Source organism: Poeciliopsis prolifica, unplaced genomic scaffold (genome assembly GCF_027474105.1).
Source record: "Poeciliopsis prolifica strain line A6 unplaced genomic scaffold, Auburn_PproV2 SCAFFOLD046, whole genome shotgun sequence".
Lineage (NCBI taxonomy): Eukaryota > Metazoa > Chordata > Actinopteri > Cyprinodontiformes > Poeciliidae > Poeciliopsis > Poeciliopsis prolifica.
In genome coordinates, this window is record NW_026562421.1 from 2,591,351 (window position 1) to 2,611,381 (window position 20,031).

Genomic DNA, 20,031 nt, shown 5'->3' on the forward strand with positions numbered 1-20,031 from the left:
TCGAGTTTGTATGTAGACCCAATGGGAACAGATACTCATTTTATTTAAAAAATTAACAGTTATTAAAAAGAACCCAAGTGTGTTTAAGTCATAAAACCCATTTATTCATGTTCAACCAGAAACACAAAACAATGAAACTGCCACTGCAACCAAGAGAATAAACTTTCCAGAAAAAGGATGCATTTGTTCACCATCTTGAAACATACACAAAAAAAGATGCTGTGGCCAAATAAGTACCGTTCAACAAAAAAAGAAAAAAAAAAAGTTACATAATTTCTGTGGTTTCACCGTGTCCCGTTTTCTATAAAAATAATTTCTCTATCTGCTGTGATTGAAGGAACAAAGTAGGATGAGAGCAGAGGAATGTGTACACACTTAAACAGCAGATGAAGAAGAAACCGTCAATGAAGCCAGAGAGATGGACTTCCCATTAGTACCAGAAACAGCTGAAACAGCTCAACATCCCACATTTGGTCGTGTCTAATTGAAACGTCGCTCCACTCTGGGTCCAAACCATTCAGAACAGACAACCTCAGCGTTTCGCCTCTATATTTATCTGATATGACACTTTGTTCAGTTTCCAGATGATAAAAACTGGTTACAATAAAAACAAAGACAAACTAAATGCATTAAAAACAAACTTCCAAACATGATTGTTGTTAAAAATAACAGCTAAATATCTAATTTTATAGGGAATTTTGTGTTCTAATCACTAAAACACTAAAAAGGTGCCATGATGCGTGAGCTAAAAACAAAGCTGGACTCGTTGAGTGCCAGTGCGCCACAATCAGCTCCAAACTGGTGAGTTAATACTGCAGACGGACCACAGTGAAATTGTTCATCCTCATCCTTATGTTGCATGATGAGCCACTCTGTGTGGAAGATTTGATTTAAAAAAAAAGATAAACAAGCACAGTCAGATGGTTGCAGTCCTGCGCTTTTGTCTGTAAAGTCAGAATTAAAAAGGTTAAAAACACCCTACCTAAAATACACATTTGCCCATGTGTTAGTAATCTTTATAACCGCTCCTTCTGTTTAAACTTTCCTTCCATACCGCAGCTAACAAACGTCCCTACGATCACACGAAGCAAGCTTTTTGTTTACTGACAGTGAAGCGCAGTAGTAAAAATAAATGGGTCAAGTCAGAGTGTTCTCCGTTTGGGTGGTTTAGAAGGAGAAATGTGAAGTTCTGGATGTTTGCAGCATCTCCAGACCCTGAGAGTAAATCCTTGTTGCTTAACCATCTGCTGGTGTTTTAGAAAAAGTAAAATAAAAGTACCTGTGCTCAAAAACCTTTTCCAAAAGGCACAGAAAATACGACCACTCGAGCAAAAAGCCGTTGCTATGGCGTCAGGGTTGTGGTGCGTGGTGCTGCTCTCCTGTGTGCGTGTGTCCGAGTCCATCCGCCCCACCGGCTTTACACCGTGTCCTCGTCCATCTTGGCAACGTCTGCCATTGTTACGGCGTCCGAGTCATGCGGTTTGGGTTGCGTGGGCGATTCCAACATGGCGGTGCGCTCCTCCTTGGTCTCCTCCCGCTCCTTCCTCTCCTCCTCTTTCTTCTCCTTGTCCAGCAGCCGGTAGTTGATGCCCATCCCGACAAAGAGGAAGACGCTGGCGATGATGAGGATGATGCCGCAGGTCAGGTAGGTGTAGTCGTAATGTTGGTAGTAGTTGTAGAAAGTACCTGGAGGAAAGAAATGGTAGGTTTATTTTTTTTATTCATTGGGCTTAAACAAAAGTTTGCATTTTAGAAAGAAAAATCTGAAAAGTGTGGCATGCATTTATTTATCAGTCACTTCAGTTTTTGTAGAAATTCACAAACATACAAAGAAAAAAACAAAACAAAAAAAAGTTCCTTGCATTTTTTCCATGCCAATTGATGGTATAAAGATGGTCAAAAACTTTGGGTTCAAGTGATGCCAACTCCCACCTGCAGGTGGCAGTAATTACTTCTACATGACTGGCTTTGCCTTAATGTCAAGTTAGCCTGTTCAATAGGGGGAGTAATAAAAATAAAGGTATTCAAGTTCTTTAAAGAATAGAAAATGTGTCCAATTTATTTATTTTTATTATCTTTTTTCCTTTTATCTTTAAAAGAAAAAAATATAGGAGGAAAACAGTGGTTGTTTGCCGACATGTAAAGCCAAGCCAGAGAGCGAAGAAAGGCAGAATATAATCAGTTAAAATTGTTTTACACCTGCTTATTATCATTGGTCTTTTTCTTAGGTTTTGTATTTCTTTCAGTGGTTGATGCAGCGCCCCCACAGGTGAGGAGGAGAACAGGATTTTTTTATAGGATTTGGTTTGTTTGACAGCAGTTCGAAAGTGAACCACAGAAGCTGATAACGTAACAAATGTTGCCGTTTTGTCCCCAGCAGAACAGAGTTTACTGGACTTTAAGGTGTGAAAACACCTACCAGTATTAGGAAGTACTAGTTGGTAATTACTCCATGAAACTGGCCGCTCACACCATGCATATGGAAGACTTACTTGTTAGAGGCGGGCCAAGCAGCACAGGTGCGCACTCCACGATGGTGACCAGACCCACGGCTGAAGAAAACCTCTGGGCTCCTACCAGATCCATCAGCGTCTCAAACAGCACCGCGCTCAGCCAGCCGAAGGCGAAGCCAAAGAAGATTGCATACACCACAAATCCAGTGAAGTCTTTCGTCAGCGGCGCGAACACGTGACACACGCCATTGTAGAGAACAGACGCAGCAAAGAAGTACTGCACCTTGGGCCGGACCCACTTGGTGTTGGCCAGCATCCCCATGGAGGGCCGGGCGAACATGTCGATGAATGCCATGATGGAAAGCAGCAAGGCGGCCTTCTCCTTGCTGATTTCCTTACTCTTAGCATAATTGGAGAGGAAGACGAGAGGCGAGAAGAGGCCGAAGAACATGATAACATTGCCCATAAGGTAGAGCAGGAAGCCGCGGTGCTTGAAGAGTGTCAGGTCGATGAAGGTGTTGATGGTCTGCAGGACCGTCTTCTTGGGCTGAGCCGGCGCGTCAGCGTCCGGTTTGGCTGGCTGTGGTTTGGGTCCGATGGGCCTCATCAACGATCCGGCAACGCAGCAGTTCAACAGCAGCCCGCCGAGGATCAGGAAGCTGCCTCTCCAGCCGAACTCATCGTACAGCCACGTGTTGAGGGGCGCCAAGGTGGACAGGAACACCGGGCTGCCCGCCATGGCGATGCCGTTGGCGATTGGACGGCGAATGTAGAAGTACTTCCCGATCATGGTGAGGGCGGGGTTCAGGTTGAACGCCAGTCCCAACCCTGCAGAGAACATGCAGGGGAGGTTAACCCAAGGGGCAAAATGTAGCTGCATTTCTGTTAACCAGAAAATTACACAACCGAAACTATGAAAATAAATTTGCTGAATTAAAAAAAAAAAAAAAATCTAGTTATTTGGTGAAGTTTTTGGGCTCCAATGAGGTGGCAAAAGGTTTTTGGTGGGAACAACAAAGACAACGACAGAAAGTGGTCTTCTTCTTAATTTCATTTCTTATTTAATGGAAACACGGCCATTAAGAGGAATGAGAGATGGAGCTCAACTCTTACCTCCTACTACGCCAATGAAGAAGTAAAGTTGCTCCACGGTGTTGCAGAAGGACGCAGCAACCAACCCTGAACCGGCCAGACAGCCACCCAGGATGATGATTGGTCGACTGCCAAATTTGTTCACCAGGATGCTGCTGATTGGACCTGAGCGGGACAAGAGGAATAAAGATTACAAAAAGAAAACCAGCTTTATCCTTATTACATAAACTACTGAATCAGCTCTCCAGGATTTTTTTTTTCATTTCAGATTCTCTGGAATGAAAAACAATTTATCAGACTATAGATCTGCAAAAGGATTAATAAACATCTAGCTGCTATACAACAGTCTCAGGACAGAGGAAAACTTAGAAAATGTGTGCATCACCCAATCCACCACCAGAGGGCGCCATGTTAGCAAAAAACAAGACAATTATTGTGTAACTGAGACAGAAGGTAGGCCATGAGAGGGTGGAAGAGTGAAGCAGGCAGAGAAAAGAAAAAGACCTTCTCGTCTGGCGCTTTGTGGTGGAATCTCAATGAATCTGAAATCCAGATGGAGTCATGCTGAGATTCTCTGCTGGGTGTTAAAGTTCAGTTCCTGTTCGGTGGCTCAGTGTGCAGCCATGCTGGGACAGAGGAAAGGAGCCAGAGGATTTCTCCAAGCTTTGTTTGCCTCTCTCCAACATTTACTAGTGTTTTAAAACTTTAATTTATTTGATGAAGGTAAATTTAAAACATTGGTGAAGCACATGAAGTTCATGGACATGGAGAAACGTTTTGAATATTTTTGGATGGACTCCCAACAAGTTTGACGAGCTGGTTCGTCAAACTTCACATCGGGTTGGGAAACAGATATCACCCAAGTCCTAGCAACCCTCTTCTGTGTGGAAGTTATTACAGAGTGAAGACTACTCTGTCGTTTTCAGAATCACCGAGCACAACTGAAAAAACTCTTAAAACCGTTTCTCCAGCAATGTTCACTTCTACTGTTGGGCCAAGACTGTTTCCATTCTATATATGTATGAATGTTAAAGTATATTTGATGTTTGAACTATTAAAAATAGGCAGTAAATGTTTGTACCAGATGTTCAACTTCTAACAGGAAATCAGAGCCTTATTCTCTCAAGGTGGACGCAGCCAATTATCTCAGGTTTTCAACATGGGTTACTAGAAATAACCCAGAACTGTAGCATTCAACTCCTCAAGTGTTGTAGCTGCTCACTACCAAACATCCTTCCCCCATTTATCAAAAATAGGATTGCACATCCATTTACAAGGCGAGAAGGCTGGAAGTATAAAATGAGAGATGATCTCAGAAGCGACGCTCCAGCAGGCCCCTGGCCCTCATAAAACATGGCGGCTCTGCCCTTGAAGCTCGGCAGGAGACTGGAAAGGTCAGCATGGGGCAGGGGAGATACGCTCACACCCACACACCACCGAGAAACGCGTCACGTCTGCTGTGTCTATCACCGAGGTCGAGTGTGCTGGAGAGCTGCCACAGTCAGGGTGAATTGGTTCAACATTGCTCTCGCACCGGAGAGGTCGCAGGAATGCACACATGGCTGCTTTACAGAGGACGCAGCAGAATCTGGATCACTCTTTGTTTGAGTCGGGACGTTTCCGTGAAGTTACATAAACTAATCTTCACTCTAAAGGAAGATGGAGTAGAGCGCACTTAAGACCCCACGTTCCCAGGAATCCACAAGCCAGTCAAGCTATCGATTAAGACGAACACTGTTTAGCTTCCTGCTTCTAATTATAGCAGCAATGCTTCTCAGGCTGCAGCAGCATCGGTTTATTTATTAAACCACAATCTGACAGAGAGGAGACTCTGGAGAAGCTGATCCGAAGCATTGAAGGTAGAGCTGCTGCAGCTGGGGATGAGTCAGTCCCACCAGCTACAAACTGGAGATACAAGAGGAGAAAAGAAGCAGCTGATTGGAGCAGAGCCAATGAAAGTGCTGCACCAGCTGCATGACTTGTAAACCGGCTTCACACCATCCGAGTTCAGCCTTTAAGAGAACAGATGAACTCTCTTAAAGTTCCCCAAAGTTTAACACTTTGGGTGACTAAACACTGGCCCCGTTTAGTCTGCTTTAATAAAAATTTAGTTTGTTTGTATAGAAGGTCTGGTTTATTGGGAGAGGTGTGACCAGAACAAAAGTGAAGTCTGGTCTGCCTAAAAACCTACGTCTTGGTTCACTTGTGGACTAGAGCGTAGAGCATTCTGGGTAAATGAAACCAAAACAAACCAGTGTCTGAGAACTGCCTCGTGACCTTCAGCCAAAAAGAGAAATACTACAACCCCTAAAATATAACAGCACTTAGTTTGTTTACATTTCATCAAGGAGGAAGATGCACTCAAATGTCTTCTTGTGTCATTTCCTTCAGTCGTTGCACCAGACTGAAGACTTATCATAAACTTTTTGGTACAAAGAAAAGAGAAAAACAATAAGTTATTTAAATGGAAATTGAGCTCTTCTTAAGCAGCAATAAAAAGGCAGCAAATTTCAGGTTTTCCCCTTCACAGATTTTACGCCACTTGTGTCAATTTTTATGAAATCATTACAGCATGCGTGCTTTATGGTTAGAAACATTCCTTAATTTCATCTCAGATGAACGTTAGAGGTTCAGTGTCATGTCAGACTACTGAATCCTGAGCACTTCTGCAGAAACGGTCCATCCAGAATCATTTCCTGCCCGCAGACCGCATGAGACACCATTAACCTTCAGCTTTCCCACTCTGGATGAAAAATAGATAAATAGAGCTGTTGTTGCTCCACCAACAAAACATCTTTTAGTTAGAGGAATAGTTACAGATCCTGCTTGTTTGTAAACACGTCCAGGAAGCTTAGGAAAACCTGAACCAACTAACGCTCTTAATGACTAATCACCTTTAATCCGTTGGTCTCTTTTACCGACGATTAAACGAGTTTTGACTTCAGCTGTACCGAAAGTGAAGAAAATTAAAACGATTTAACTGCAAGTCAAGGCTACCAGCCCGAAGTCAGTGATTCAATTCACAAAAATGCTCATCATAACTGCACGTTTAATACAGTTTTCTTCGGTTTACCTGAATATGCGCGTCATTTGTGTACAGTCTGGAGAGGCGGTCCAGTAGTGCAACAAGGACAAACGGTCCGTTGTTGTGGCAGCAGTGGAGGAGACATGAGAGCTGCCGCTTCGTCTACAAACCCACAGCAGAGGAGGAAAGAGACTTCCTTTGTTGGAAACCCAACTGTGTGGTACTTTAACATTTCCAGTCCAGAAATCCAACAACAAAAGCATCAAAATGGTTCAAACAGATTCAACATGGCTGCTGCCTACATTCATTTGCAAATTGCTTCAGTACCTAGCAATTCAATAGATGTTAATGCTTTGCTAAAGGGCGAGAGAAATGGAAAAAAAAAGTAAAAATTCCCGTTTATATTCAGAGCAGAACTTAAGTGATGTGTGCCAACGCGTCGAGCGTCCTGTTCGCAGTGTGACTCAACTGTCTGTGACGTCGACCTGAATGAGTAGCTGTTTCTAAAAGCTTTGTGGAAGTCAGAGTGTCTACGTGCGCCACCTCACATGAACCGCGGTTGACTCAAACAGCCAGAACGCACGTTCAGTTCACAGGATGAAGCAGAACCTTCATCCTGTTCAGATGAAGCTTCTGCAATCCTAATGACCGTAACAGGGAGTCACCGTTAATTAGGAAATAAGGAAAGAAAAGGTTCAGAATGATACACTTCAACATGTGGATCCTGTTAGGCAACTTTTACTCCTCCCCTGTTTCTTCTGCCCTGTAATTTCAAACTTGATGAAAAGTGCTGTAGGCGGGGCGGCTGCGCATTCTGCAGAGTCAGGATGAGTAAGGAAGAAACACAAAAAGCCAGAAAGTCCTGGTGAATAAGGAAAGCACACGCTTTGTGTTGGAGACGAGAAGGGAAACCCAATTCCGACTGGAACTGGATCGCTCTTTGTTCAGAGAGGGAAAAAAGCCAGACCAGGACAGCCGGGTTTGCTTTGCGTCAGCCGAGTTGGCGATAAAAATAATCAGATATTCAGACTCTTCTTGTTAGATCAAGTTTTCTTCTACATGACTGAACCGTCATTGCAAATGTGCAGGAAATAAGCAGCAGCTAAAATACATACAGGAGAAATTCAGCCTACTGTTTGGATTACATTAGCTGCATGTGAAGCTGATGTAATGCCTGTCACTAGAAATTGACAAAAATGCAAATGTATGGAAAGCTCATAGGGTACATAATTGAATAATTTTGTTCTGCTTTGAGTTTGAGGAAACCAGAAATCATCCATCCGAGGTAAACGAGGTGCACAGACTAATTTTTCTTTGCAACTACTCAAAAATTAAAACACAAAAAATAAACTTGAGTCGCAATGTGGCAGAAGGAAATGACTGCAAACAAACATTTGGAGTCAAAATGATATTTAAAAGGCTTAGAAACAACTAACTGCAGCAAAGATAAACGAAAACTACCAAGTAGAAGTGGTAAAAACATTTTTTTGTGAAGGTGAAAGCTGCAACTTTGACATCAAGCACTTTCCAAACCTTGAAAACACCTAAATGAAGTTCAGTGGTTTTAGGGATTTCAAAAATCTATTAAAAGAACCCTGAATTTTGTAAAAGTTTGATTGCACAGTTCAGTTTAACGTTGCACAAACCCAACATCTCTACATTGCCTTGTTGCGTTTTTATTCCCGGTGTCAAAGCAGACTAAATCCTGAGATAAGTCAGTCATTAATTCGCCGTGTGTTCGTTCTCCAGAAACTTCAACCGGATTACATCAGAACAAACAAGCCTTCGTGTTGCAACTCCGCCTACAAACAGACCTGAGCACGCATTTCTACGTACATCGTCATGGATCACACCTCTGCTTACCCAACTGGGGGAATGAAAACAAAACAGAAGAGATAAAGCATGGTTTCGTCTTGCTTCACTGAACAGAGAAAGATAAGGAGGTTTAGAGGCAGAAATGTCACACCTGATTCTTACAAAAGGAGCCGTTTTATGAAATCAGTAGGAGAAATCGATGCACTCTGGTAATCCTGCTTTGCTGCTGAACAAGGCTTCTCAGACTCTACCTGAGGATAATCTCATCTGAGCTCCATCAGTGGGGAATTGGATCGCTTAGATTCACCTGCTGTGTCTCACTTCAGAAAAAACACAAACTCTTTGCTTCATGAAAATATTCCAGCGACAGTGGGAAGCTTGTACTAAGATATCCCACATGTTTTACTGGCAGGTCAAAATAAGATACCAGAATCAGCTTATTAGAGATCCCACATTATAGCTAATGCACTACAAAAACAACATCTTAAAGTATCTCTGGTGTAAATATCTTTGTACACTCAAAATAAGAAAACTTAAGTCACTTATCAGTTAGAAATAAAAAACATCCTTAATATTGCCAATGGAATTAGAACTTTTTCATCAATGTAAAGATATTGACTTGAAAACAAGCCGATATATTTTTTTAAAAGTTACTTTTTGCCTTATTTAAAATGTGTAGAAACTAGACCAAAGTTCCTAGGTAAAATGCTTTTGGTAGTGTAGCTAGCAAATTTTAAATATTCCCACCTCCACTACATTTTTTTAGGGACGGGGCATCCAAAGTGATGAGCTGAGAACTGAACCTCCACAGTCACATAAAGACAGTTACAAAATCAGCCTTCTATCAACATTCCAGAACTGTCTGGTCTTCTGGTTCTGATCTGCATCCTCAGAACCAAACATGAAGAAGCAGCATTCAGAGCATTCAGCTTCTATGCACCACAAATCTGGAACAAACTTCAAGAAAACTGCAAAAACAGCTCTCGGTGTCGGAGTGCCTGGACGTCTTACCTCCACCGTACATGACGGCCAACATGATGGAGGAAATCCAGGAGACCTGGCTGGGCGTGGCGTTGAAGATGACCTCGATCTCCTTGAAGAAGACTGTGATGGACTTTGGGAAGGCGTAGGAGAAGCCGATGCAGATGAAGGCGCCTACCACCACGGCCCAGCCCCAGCCCCCTTCAGGTGGGGTGTACCCCACAGGTCCACCCACTGCTGGAGGCATGATGGCTCAGAGAGACGAAGCAGACGACTGCGTACGGACTCGACTTGGTGGGGGAAGAGCTCGGATCAGACTGTGTGAAAACAGCACCTGTGTGGAAAAACAATGAAGCATAGGTTTAATATATTTCCTTAATTCTGGTTTAATATTTTATCCAAGTTGGCTGTAAAACAAGATGAGTTTTACATTTTCTCATCCCTCTGAACAAAGTTTGTTTCTGCAGACATCAGAGAAGACTAGAGTTGCAATTTGATGAAGTCACATGAAAATATAGTTGAAATAAAGCCAAGAATCTGGAACAAACTTACAGAAAACTGCAAAACATCTGAAACACAGCCTTCCATCAAACCAATGCTTTTAAAATCCCACCTGCTCAGAGCTGCTTTCGAACCATTAATGGAACATTGACTGACATATTTGATGTGTATTCATGATTTTGATGATGGTACCCCACAAAATGTAATGTTTGCTACTGGTTTCTCAACTGGTAGGTTGTTTATATGACTATATTTTGATGTTTTGATTATGTAAAGCACTTTGACTGCGTTGTTGCTGAAATGTTTTATACAAATACACTTGATGAGTTGATAATTATCAGAATAAAGCCGTAATGTCAGGAGAATGACAAAAATCCCAACCAAATGAGAAAAGTTGAGCATCTTGTCAAGTTGCAGCTTAGTGTCAGTTTCAGAAATAAGATTATGCTTCAAATTTGAACAGTGTAAAACTATTTTCAGCAGCAGGACTTAGAAATACTGTTGGAAATACTGTTGTTGCACAACTGCATCAAAAATGAAGCAGAATGCCAAATCCTGATAACACTAAATTCCTCTTAACTGAGGACTTTTTTGAAAAATTTAAGAAGTTAATTTCTGACTTCATGGCAGAGAATGTTCAAGTTTACAAACTGTAAATGTATTCCTTTAAATTTACAACTTAGCTGTTTCCTTCTTGTGAATAAGTGAAAACCACCTCAAGACGTTTGTATTCATTAGTAAAAATTTACCCTGAGTCCAATTTTAACCCTATACTTTATTATCTACAACATGAATGTGTTGACTTTATGTTAGCCATTTCTGTTGTACAAGACAAAAAAAAAAAGAGCCAGTTTTGTAACCCCTCACCCAGTTACAGTGGGTAAGCACACACAATGCCAGAACCTCTTTCATCAAAATATCCCTCTTCCCCCTTATTTAGGCCACATGCAACTGCTATTTATGATCAGCAACTCTGCTTCTGTTTGGCTCATTTACCTTACATGGCATTCTATATTCCAAAATAACCTCTCCCTGCAGACTAAACGTGGATAAATTACAACCAGCAGGGGAGAATAAACTGCTGCATGTTGAAAGGAGAGCTAATTAACAACCAGGAGTCAAGCTCCCTACAAGGCTTTTAGCTCAGATCAGGCAGTAAACAAGTGAGCTCTGACAATCATTACGTAGAGCAACTGGCTGACAGCTCAGCGTGACGACACGCCTTTGCTTTCACTTGCATCAGCCAAACATTTAGCTTCCTATATCTTCACCACAAAAAGAAACTCACTTTAAATAACTGATGTGCTAATTTCTGCTTGAAAGCCACCATTTCTACAGAACTGAAACTCCAAAAGCCACAGAAACAAACATTAGCTGTAACCTCAGAGTGGACATGAGCTCCCACTCCCCTCCTTCCTCTTTAGCGTCTCAGCCACGACGGTGAGGCGTTCACAGACCTGGTGTCATCGTGATGCTTCAGGCTGCAGACCTGATGCATAAACTCCCAGTCTGGACAGAAACGAGTCACACAGATGTGACCAGTAGGACCCAGTGACCCAGTCACATCTTTATGCCGATATGGAAATTATACCAATTTTTCCCCATAGAGGTTATAGAAAATATTCCCAACAAAATGCAGCTTAGAAAGCTGAAATACTATACCTGACATTTTAAAAACAAACTCAATTTCCATTTGCGTAATTTATTGTTTCTTTTTCCCTCTCTACCAAAAAGCTTTGGTCCCAACTATCAACTATTGCTGTTTATGCAACTTTTTTTCCCCAAATAAAAAAAAGAAATTCCAATTTCTGATTCACCACCAGGTGGCGTGTGTCTGGGTGAGATGTGTTTTATACCTGAACACAACACTGAGCGATGTAGATGTCAACCAACCAATAGGAAAATTCAAACGCAGTAGCCCCTTTTCAACCCATAGGGGGCAGCACAGAGTGTTTTGGACAAACTATCACATAATTAAACAAAACTTGGGCTGTACAGTGGCACAGTTGGTAGCACGGTTGCCTTGCAGCAAGAAGGTCCTGGGTTCGATTCCCAGCCCGGGGTCTTTCTACACGGAGTTTGCATGTTCTGCCTTTCGGAACATAGCTGGAGATGAGCACCAGCAACTCCTGACCCCACTAAGAATAAGGGTGAACGGAAAATGGACGGATTGTTTAAATTTATGTTTCCATATTTATCTGGACCTGGAAAATGTTCATGAGGGAGTAAAACATGCATTTTTGACAGCATGTTAAAGTTTGGCTTTAACTCAGTTATAATACACCTGTTCAATTTGTGTACAGCATGCATAATAAAAAAAAATAAATGAATGAAAATAATTGTGGGGAGGGGATCCTGACTACATGTCAGTTCTGGTTTTGGTTTCACCTAGAATGTGGTGCAAACTCATCATCACCTATTACACCACATTACTTTCAAGTAATGTGGTAACTAAGGGACGAAATGTGTACAGATGAAGCATAAACTTGACCTCATTCTGTTGCAGAACGCGAACACGTGCTACATTTCACCTGAAGAGCTGTGCAGCGGGCTTGCATTACCACACACACGCAGTGAAACGGAACGCCAGGAACACACAAGTCATAACTTCCAAAATGGAAACGTCACATTCAAACCACCTCTGTCCAGTTTGACAAGCATGAAAATAATCCAACCCTATATCATGTACAGGAACACAAAGGAGCACCCGACTCTCCTGAAGTAGTCACATTTAACCTTTAAAAACGTGAATGTCACAAAACATAAAGGAAACTCCACTTCCTCATCAAATATTAAAATAAAATGTTGACATTACTCCAACAACCATAACCCGACAATACCGGCTGGATAAAACCGCACAATTACCTCAGATATCAGCTACGAGTATCAGTTTGTGTGTTTACTCATGTAAGGGCACTCGAGGTCAAGTCAATAACTCTGTACAAAAGCCAGACTCCGTCCAACAGAGTAACTGATCCCCTCTAAAACGCTGAGTGGTGGGGTCAATTAAATGACAGAGCTGGCTTCTAATCCAGTTTGACCTCTGAGAAGTGTAAGTAACGCAGCAAATAGGTCATCCAGGGGCTTCCGAGAAAACCTGGATCTCACTTGTTGGTCTGCTTGTGTCACAGAGAGGCACTTAAAGCAAACGCTCCAGCTGACGGGAGTAAACCTCTGACCGGTCGGAGTCCAGCTACAACTACTGAGGGAAAACACGAGTTTGGTTTCTACAGCAGATCACACGTCTGTTCCAAGTTCAACATCTGACAAAAACAACCCCCCCCTCTAACGGTTTCCTACACTTCACTGTAAACTTAAGCAGTAATGTGTTCAGGCAAAGGGCCTCAAACTCAGGCCCAGCTGAGGCTTCCTGTACTGGACAGGAATGTGGCGACTGCAGCTGCACAAAATACACCAAGAACATTCCCTTCCCTACCTATACTGCTGGTCAGAAGTTTGCATGCTCTCATTTCAACCGAACGAAGGTGGATCACTGAATGAATACATTAAAGACCTGCTGTTCTACCAAGGCTGCAACCGTTTGGCTTATGAAGCAGAAATTCAGCATCTCAAAAACAAAACTGAAGTCATCATCTTTAGACCTAAAGAAAAACAACCTAGAGTCAGTTATCATAGCAAGAAACTAGCGATCAGGCAAGAAATCTGTGGGTAGTGATTGACTCAGAAATGAACCTTCAGAGCCACATAAAGTCAGTTACAAAGTCACCCTTCCATGACCTGAAGGCAAAATCTCCCAGCAAGATCTAGAGAAACTCATCCATGCATTTATCTTTACTTTTGGTTCACTGTTCACGTAAAGCAGTGGGATTAGAGCTGAGCTGCCGTTTCCCCCAGGGGGTCCCGTGGCTCCATGGTGAAGTGCAGATAGGCATCGGGATAGCATGTGGGTGCCAGTAAAAGTGGGGCAAATCCTGGAGGAGTTCTCAATGAGGGCATTCATTCAGACGTCACAGACGCTTCATTCAGGCCGGAACGGGAGGCAAAAGTTACCTCAAATTCTTGATATGAAAACTGCAGCCAAACCTCAGAAGAAATTTTTTCATTGTGCATAAAAATACTGCCAAAATGATTGAGCTCAAAGTTGTTTCCAAGTTATTTGCAGCTTTTCAAGCACAGAACAGTGAAGTCACTCAGTCAAACAAAAGAGGAAGAAAGCCATTAGTAGCATTAGCTTTATTGCTTCAAGGAATGAGAGAGCACAAACAAGTCTTAAGGTTGATTCAAATGTCACAAGAAAATAAACCGGATCTGCTGCTGCTGCTTCTTCTTTTGGATTTTAATGTTTTAAAACCTCAATTAGTGTAGCTGAATGCATTTAAATACATCAAGAAACCAAGTCAGATGCATCAATTTAACCAGTCATGTGAAGAACCTGTGATGCAAAAATCAGCAAGACAAAAAGCTAATTTTCCAGATAATTTCAATTTCAACATGTATTTTAATCAGTTAAGACACTGGCTGCACTGTGCATAACAATGCATCTTTTCAACCTGCAACAACAATAAAGATTAGACTCAACAATAAAGATTGCACAAAGTGTCCTAAAGCATAATTTTAGATAAAGGGTGCGGTCAGTCCAGTTTAAGATTGCAAAAATATAATTGACGCAACACAAAAGAAAACTAGATTTCATATACTGGGTTCTTCCTGTTTCAAACAGGAGGTCTATTGGTTTAATTTCAAGATTAACAATCGAGATTAAAAATTTCAGAGTGCCAGGAGAAGCAGCAGCTTTGGGGCAACAGAATGTCACCTGAAGGTCAAAGTGCTTTAAATAATTCAAATATGTGGCCATACAATTGGGATGTGTAATTTTTGGAATGTTACACCGTGACATTCATAAAAGGTCAAGATTCAGAGTCCAACATGCTCTGGAACATGTAAGCCACGCAGAAAGCAAAGGGCGCTGAAAATGACACAGCAGTCACTCGCTTTCTGCTCCACTATTAGACAATATCTCCTGGTTACACACCTATTAATAAACAAGCGGCTCGGTCCGGTTCTGGGACAATGGATTCCCTGCGAGTTCAGCGCGTGTGGCCGTCATGCGATCTTTCCACTGAGGTCTGACCTCCCGGAGCTGGCGAGTTGAACTCGTGCATTGCTGTGCAGCAGATAGATAAGCGGTTAGGGAACGACAAGAGGAACTGCTGCAGCCAGGGAGGAAATCAAAGCCCAGGCTCAAAACATTACAGATTAATTCATGCAACTGGCTTTACTTTGCATCAGATTGGAGTTAATGGATGCAGCTTGGCTTAGATTCAGTACATTTTCTTCAGATTACAGTAATTGAGGCGTTTCTTGCAACTTTCCTGAATCAACACCATATTTTTTTAGAAACAAGCGTCAATTTACATCACAGTGTCAAACTCCAGTCCTGGAGGGCCACTCTTCTGCACAACACATGAATATAATAATTAGATCATTAGCAAGGCTCTGGAGAACTTAAATACACAAGGGGGAGGCTATTAAGCCATTTCATTCCAGTGTTTTGTACCTGTGGAATATCTGAAACCTGCAGGACAGTGGCCCTTGAGAACTGGTTGACATGAACGCATTTCAACAGCTGAGGATTTAAAATCATTTTCTGTTATCTACTGTAAAAACATCTACTCATGGGTGGTTCTAGAGGGGGGCTAAATGGGGCCAGTGTCTCCCCTGTAGGAACTGGTCCTGGCTCTTGTACTGAAGCAATAACACAAAAGCAATTTCTTATGACTCATCTAGGAAAAATTAAAGTGCAAGTTGCGGTTTAAAAAAATGTAACGATGAATTGCTGCAGCCAGTGTTGGCCAGGATTCTCTTGTGAAAGAGATTTTTAATCTCAATGAGATTTTCATGGGATATTAAAGGTGAAATAAAATTTTAAAATTAAGGGGTTGGACTTTTAAGTTCAGTCATATTGAGATAGAATTGGTTTCCATGTGCTAGATCAGGGCTCTGTGGCTCTCTAAATATATTAAAATAATATTTTTTGCTTCATTCATTTCTATATGTTTTTTTTAAACCCACAAAGATCCCACTCTGCCTTCCTCCAGTAAAGATGGTCTAGATCTGCCACTCCTTGAACAGGAAATTGATGAAAATGTAAAAAAAAAAATAGAATGAAACTCTTAATATAAAATTGTTACATTACATCTCCTAAATTGTTAAACATTTCAAATTACAATGACAAATCTGTAGTGATTTGGTTTTAATCTGAACCAAGAGAGGTTTTGTTACACCCCACTTGTAAAACGCCACACCAGTGGGTCTTCAAGGTGCCTCTGCGTTTAACAGTTTAGGAAATGAATGAAAAGGTTGGAAAACAATGGCAACAAAAGATGCAACCAACCAAACACATGCAAATTAGTCACACAGGCTGGAGGGCCACACAGTGATGTTCCAAAATTACCCAAGAGAGAAATAAAAATTGTATTTTTTTCATGGGAATCTGTTTCATCTATAGGTTAAAAATTAAAAACTACATTCGTGAAATCCTTATTTTATTGCTGAAAACACCAGCAGATGCATAAAATTGTCATTTTTTATTTTCTTTAAGATAATCAGGGGAAATTATAAACCTTAATTAGATTAATTTTAACCTAAAAGCGAGATTATGGAGCTGGGCTCCGTGTCCTGCAAACGCATCATCATCAATCCCTCTTGCTGGATCTTCAGGTCGGTTTCAAAGAGGACCGCGCCGGACCGGATGCTCAGCTGTGAAGCGGACACCTCCCCCCCCCCGGCCCGCTGCAGCCACATGTGGATGTAAAAATAGCGCCATGCGGGCAGCATCATGCCACCGGGAGCGAAGCCACGTCGGGACGCAGCGCCGCTATGAAGCCGGCAGACGTGACCTTCTGCCGCAGTGGAGGGACGGGGCAACGTGGACGGGAGCGAAGCTAATCACTACACCACCTACCTGGCTAATTAGCGGTCGCTTATAAAAACAAGATGTATCGTAACGTAATGGAGAAATATCCACCATGTTTTTAGTCACAAATAGCTTCAGTGTGGCGCCACACGGCAGCACGCTGTGACGGGAGACGTTCACTTACCGCAGGGTTTCCTCGACTCGGTGTCCGGCTGGAGCTCACCGTCTCCCGGTGAGAGTCCTCTCTCTCGGCGGTCCGACCGCAGCTTCGGGTACCACCGACCTCAGTCCGTAACAGTCAGGCAGGAGAGGATGAGGAGGATGATGGCATTACAAACTACCTCTGGCGCATGCGCAGAAGAAGCAGTGCCAGCCGCGGTGACGGAACACACGTGCGCGTTGAGGGCGGAGCGCAGCCTGAACAGCACGTAGCTGATGGCAAGAGGTTTTAACATTTAATTGGATTACACTCACTTCTTTCTCACCTCTTATTTGTCCATAAGAACGTTCTTTAGAGTCAGAGATGGACAGCTTGTTCTCTGGAGGTAAAATAAACACTTTAATGTTGCATTCAGCTTGTAGGAAATATGTCTTATGCTCTTAAGAGGTAAAACAGAATCCAAAACATGCCAAATTACACCTGAATAATTTTAGTTTGGTAGCCATCCAATTCACCTTTAACCTGCTGCTGGTGCACATGAATTTCCCCACTTTGGAACAATGGAGAGTATTTCTCATCTCTGTTCTATGTCGACAGTGTTTACAGAAATGGGTCCAGATAGGATTGTCTGTGGCTTACATATTGACCTCATGTTATTTGCTTTTATAAGCTTGATATGGACCACAATAGCCAAACGTGGGCCCACATAAGTTCCTAGCTGTGTTGCTTAATCTGAACAGATTTTTGTAGTACCCACTTAAGACTTACATCTGGGTTTTATATAGGTGACACCATAAAGCCCAACCTCAACCACATACACAGATTAGTAATGTCAGTATCGACTGAGCAGAGGATTAAAAATACTCACCTTTAATGAGTAATACTTTAAAACACATTTTTAAATCTAAGCATTGTTTTGCACCTCCCTTTACAAACCGTTTATCCTCCATATTGACACACAAACACAGTGAAAATATATTTTGTGCATAGCGACTGGCTGTGTTTGTGTTTTTTAATGCTTGAGCTGTAGGAGCAGCTCAAACTTGTACGTCCATTGTACAAACGGACTTAAAAAAAAACTAAAAACTGTTAATTTTGCATTTTACATCCACTTTAAAACAACAGAACTTTCACATATCTTTATATTTCCTGTTTGATGACATCTTTGTAAAATTTTATAAGTGCTTTTCATCCTTACTTGAGTAAAAATACGTTGAAGTAATGATACTCTTCTTTGTGTACCCCCTACACTGATAGTTAAAGCTTTTATTTACATGGAAATGTTTCTGTATTTCCCTATTACAGTGCTTTCACTGTTTTAACTTGCTTTAATTAAATAATCTATAGTCATTAGTCTGTCCTTGCACATAAATCATATGGAGTAGTGGATCCAAAGGGTCAGGAGTGAGAAACACACTTATAAATTAGTTTTGCCTTATTTCAGGTTTACTAGGATATTTTGACCAGAAACCAGATCAAAAATATTCGGTAATATTTTGTGTTTTTGCAGTGTGTAGATAACTGTCTAAAGTTTCTAATTACCTTTAAAAATAAAAACACTTCACATCCAAAGCAAAACAATGACACAATGCATATACATGCAGCCACGCAACCTTTGCAAGCTCTGTGAGTGACCTTTGAGTTCTACAAAGACTTCAGGGCTTTTTTGCATCATAAATACTTTTACTAGCCACAATGTGGATGATTTGCATGCCTGGTGTTCTGGAAGGAGGAGACAACATTTGGCTGTATCTCCTGACAAAGTCTCAAGTCAAGATGGATTGCTCCCTTAAAGGTGGGAGATGTGATTCAGTTTCAACCTGAAGAGTTCAAGTATCCTGGTGTCTTATTTACTGTTGACAGCTGGATGCAGCAAGAAATGGATTGATGACTGATTATGGTGAAAAAAGAGCTGAGCTGAGAGTCGAAAGTCTTTTTTTACTGCTTTATTTAAATCGCAATCCTCACATATCTCTGAATCAGATGCCTGTTTCAGCAGTTCACTATGCATATTTTGCATTTTGTAGCCTAATATGATAGAAAGCTTCATTTTTTGGTAACCTTTCTTCGAGCTAGCATCAATTTCCTCTGTTTTTAAAACTGTTTTTTTGTTGTTTTTTTTCTTTAAATATATCATTACATTTCCTTTTAACAAAGAGCAAAGTGGATGTTTTGTCAATGAGTTTTGGTTTATTTTGTAGTCAAACATACAATATCCAATCCTCAGTTCAATTCAGTTCAATTCAGTTTAGTTCAGTTCAAACTTCTTTATTTGTCCCAAATGGAAAATAAGTGTCTTCAAAGAGTTGTAGACAGTAATGTGGTAGGGAGGAAGGATTTTTAGTAGCAGTCTGTCTTGGAATGAATTTAAAGAAGCCTCTGACTGAAGACTTGATGTATGACTGTAGTGACATGCAAGCAGCTCAATTTCCAGCAGAGATGATATTCCACAGTAACATTCCAACCACTGCTAATCCATGTCATTTGCTTTTGCCACTCTGTCTGGCCATCTGGTCAGATAGAGATGTTGAACTTCCTCCTCTGTCTACTCTTTGGTTTTCTCTTCATGCAGGATTCCTCTTTTCCAACTCTTCTGGGACCGTCTTTTACCTCGGACGTTGCTTAGGCAAATTGTGCCATCTCTTGCATTGTTGTAGACTAAAAGAGAAAGACTGTCTTTGCTAACTGTTACTAATTTGCATTCTATAGATAAACTGCTGGACTTTGGACAAGAATTACAATCTGGCACATCGTTAACTTCCATGGATGATAAATTAGACATGAGAGGTGGCAAATGCAGAATCAGCACATTAAACTTATCTTTTCCTTAAAGAAAATAATCCGAAAATAGAAAACAAAATATGTAAACACTCACATTGAAGTTGTGTGCCTTATTTTAATCCTTAAGTTAGAATAAATATTCTTCCATTTTTGGGTTTTGGTTTGTAGCAAAATCCATTAATATAAACAATTAGCCAAATACTCAAATATTGATTTGTAGCTAGTCTCTGCACTTAGTGCTTCTTAAAATTAATTAATGTAGAACATATTTTAGCATTTATCAAATCCTCTAGAATTTTGAAATTTTGTTTTTGATAAAAATCACAAATTTTGTTTTGCTAATTTA

The 20,031-nt window shown here is 41.2% G+C and overlaps 1 protein-coding gene across 1 annotated transcript; it reads right to left on the reverse strand.

The window, feature by feature from the left end:
* Positions 1–82: 82 nt before the first annotated feature.
* LOC129377087 (monocarboxylate transporter 1-like) lies at positions 83–17,084 on the reverse strand. Its single transcript, XM_055056813.1, has 5 exons — positions 16,929–17,084; positions 9,397–9,700; positions 3,567–3,710; positions 2,493–3,281; positions 83–1,686 (listed from the first exon to the last, which is right to left on the reverse strand). The coding sequence occupies exons 2-5, from the start codon at positions 9,611–9,613 to the stop codon at positions 1,418–1,420; spliced, it is 1,419 nt and encodes a 472-aa protein (XP_054912788.1). The 5' UTR covers positions 9,614–9,700; positions 16,929–17,084; the 3' UTR covers positions 83–1,417.
* Between the last annotated feature and the right edge of the window lie 2,947 nt (positions 17,085–20,031).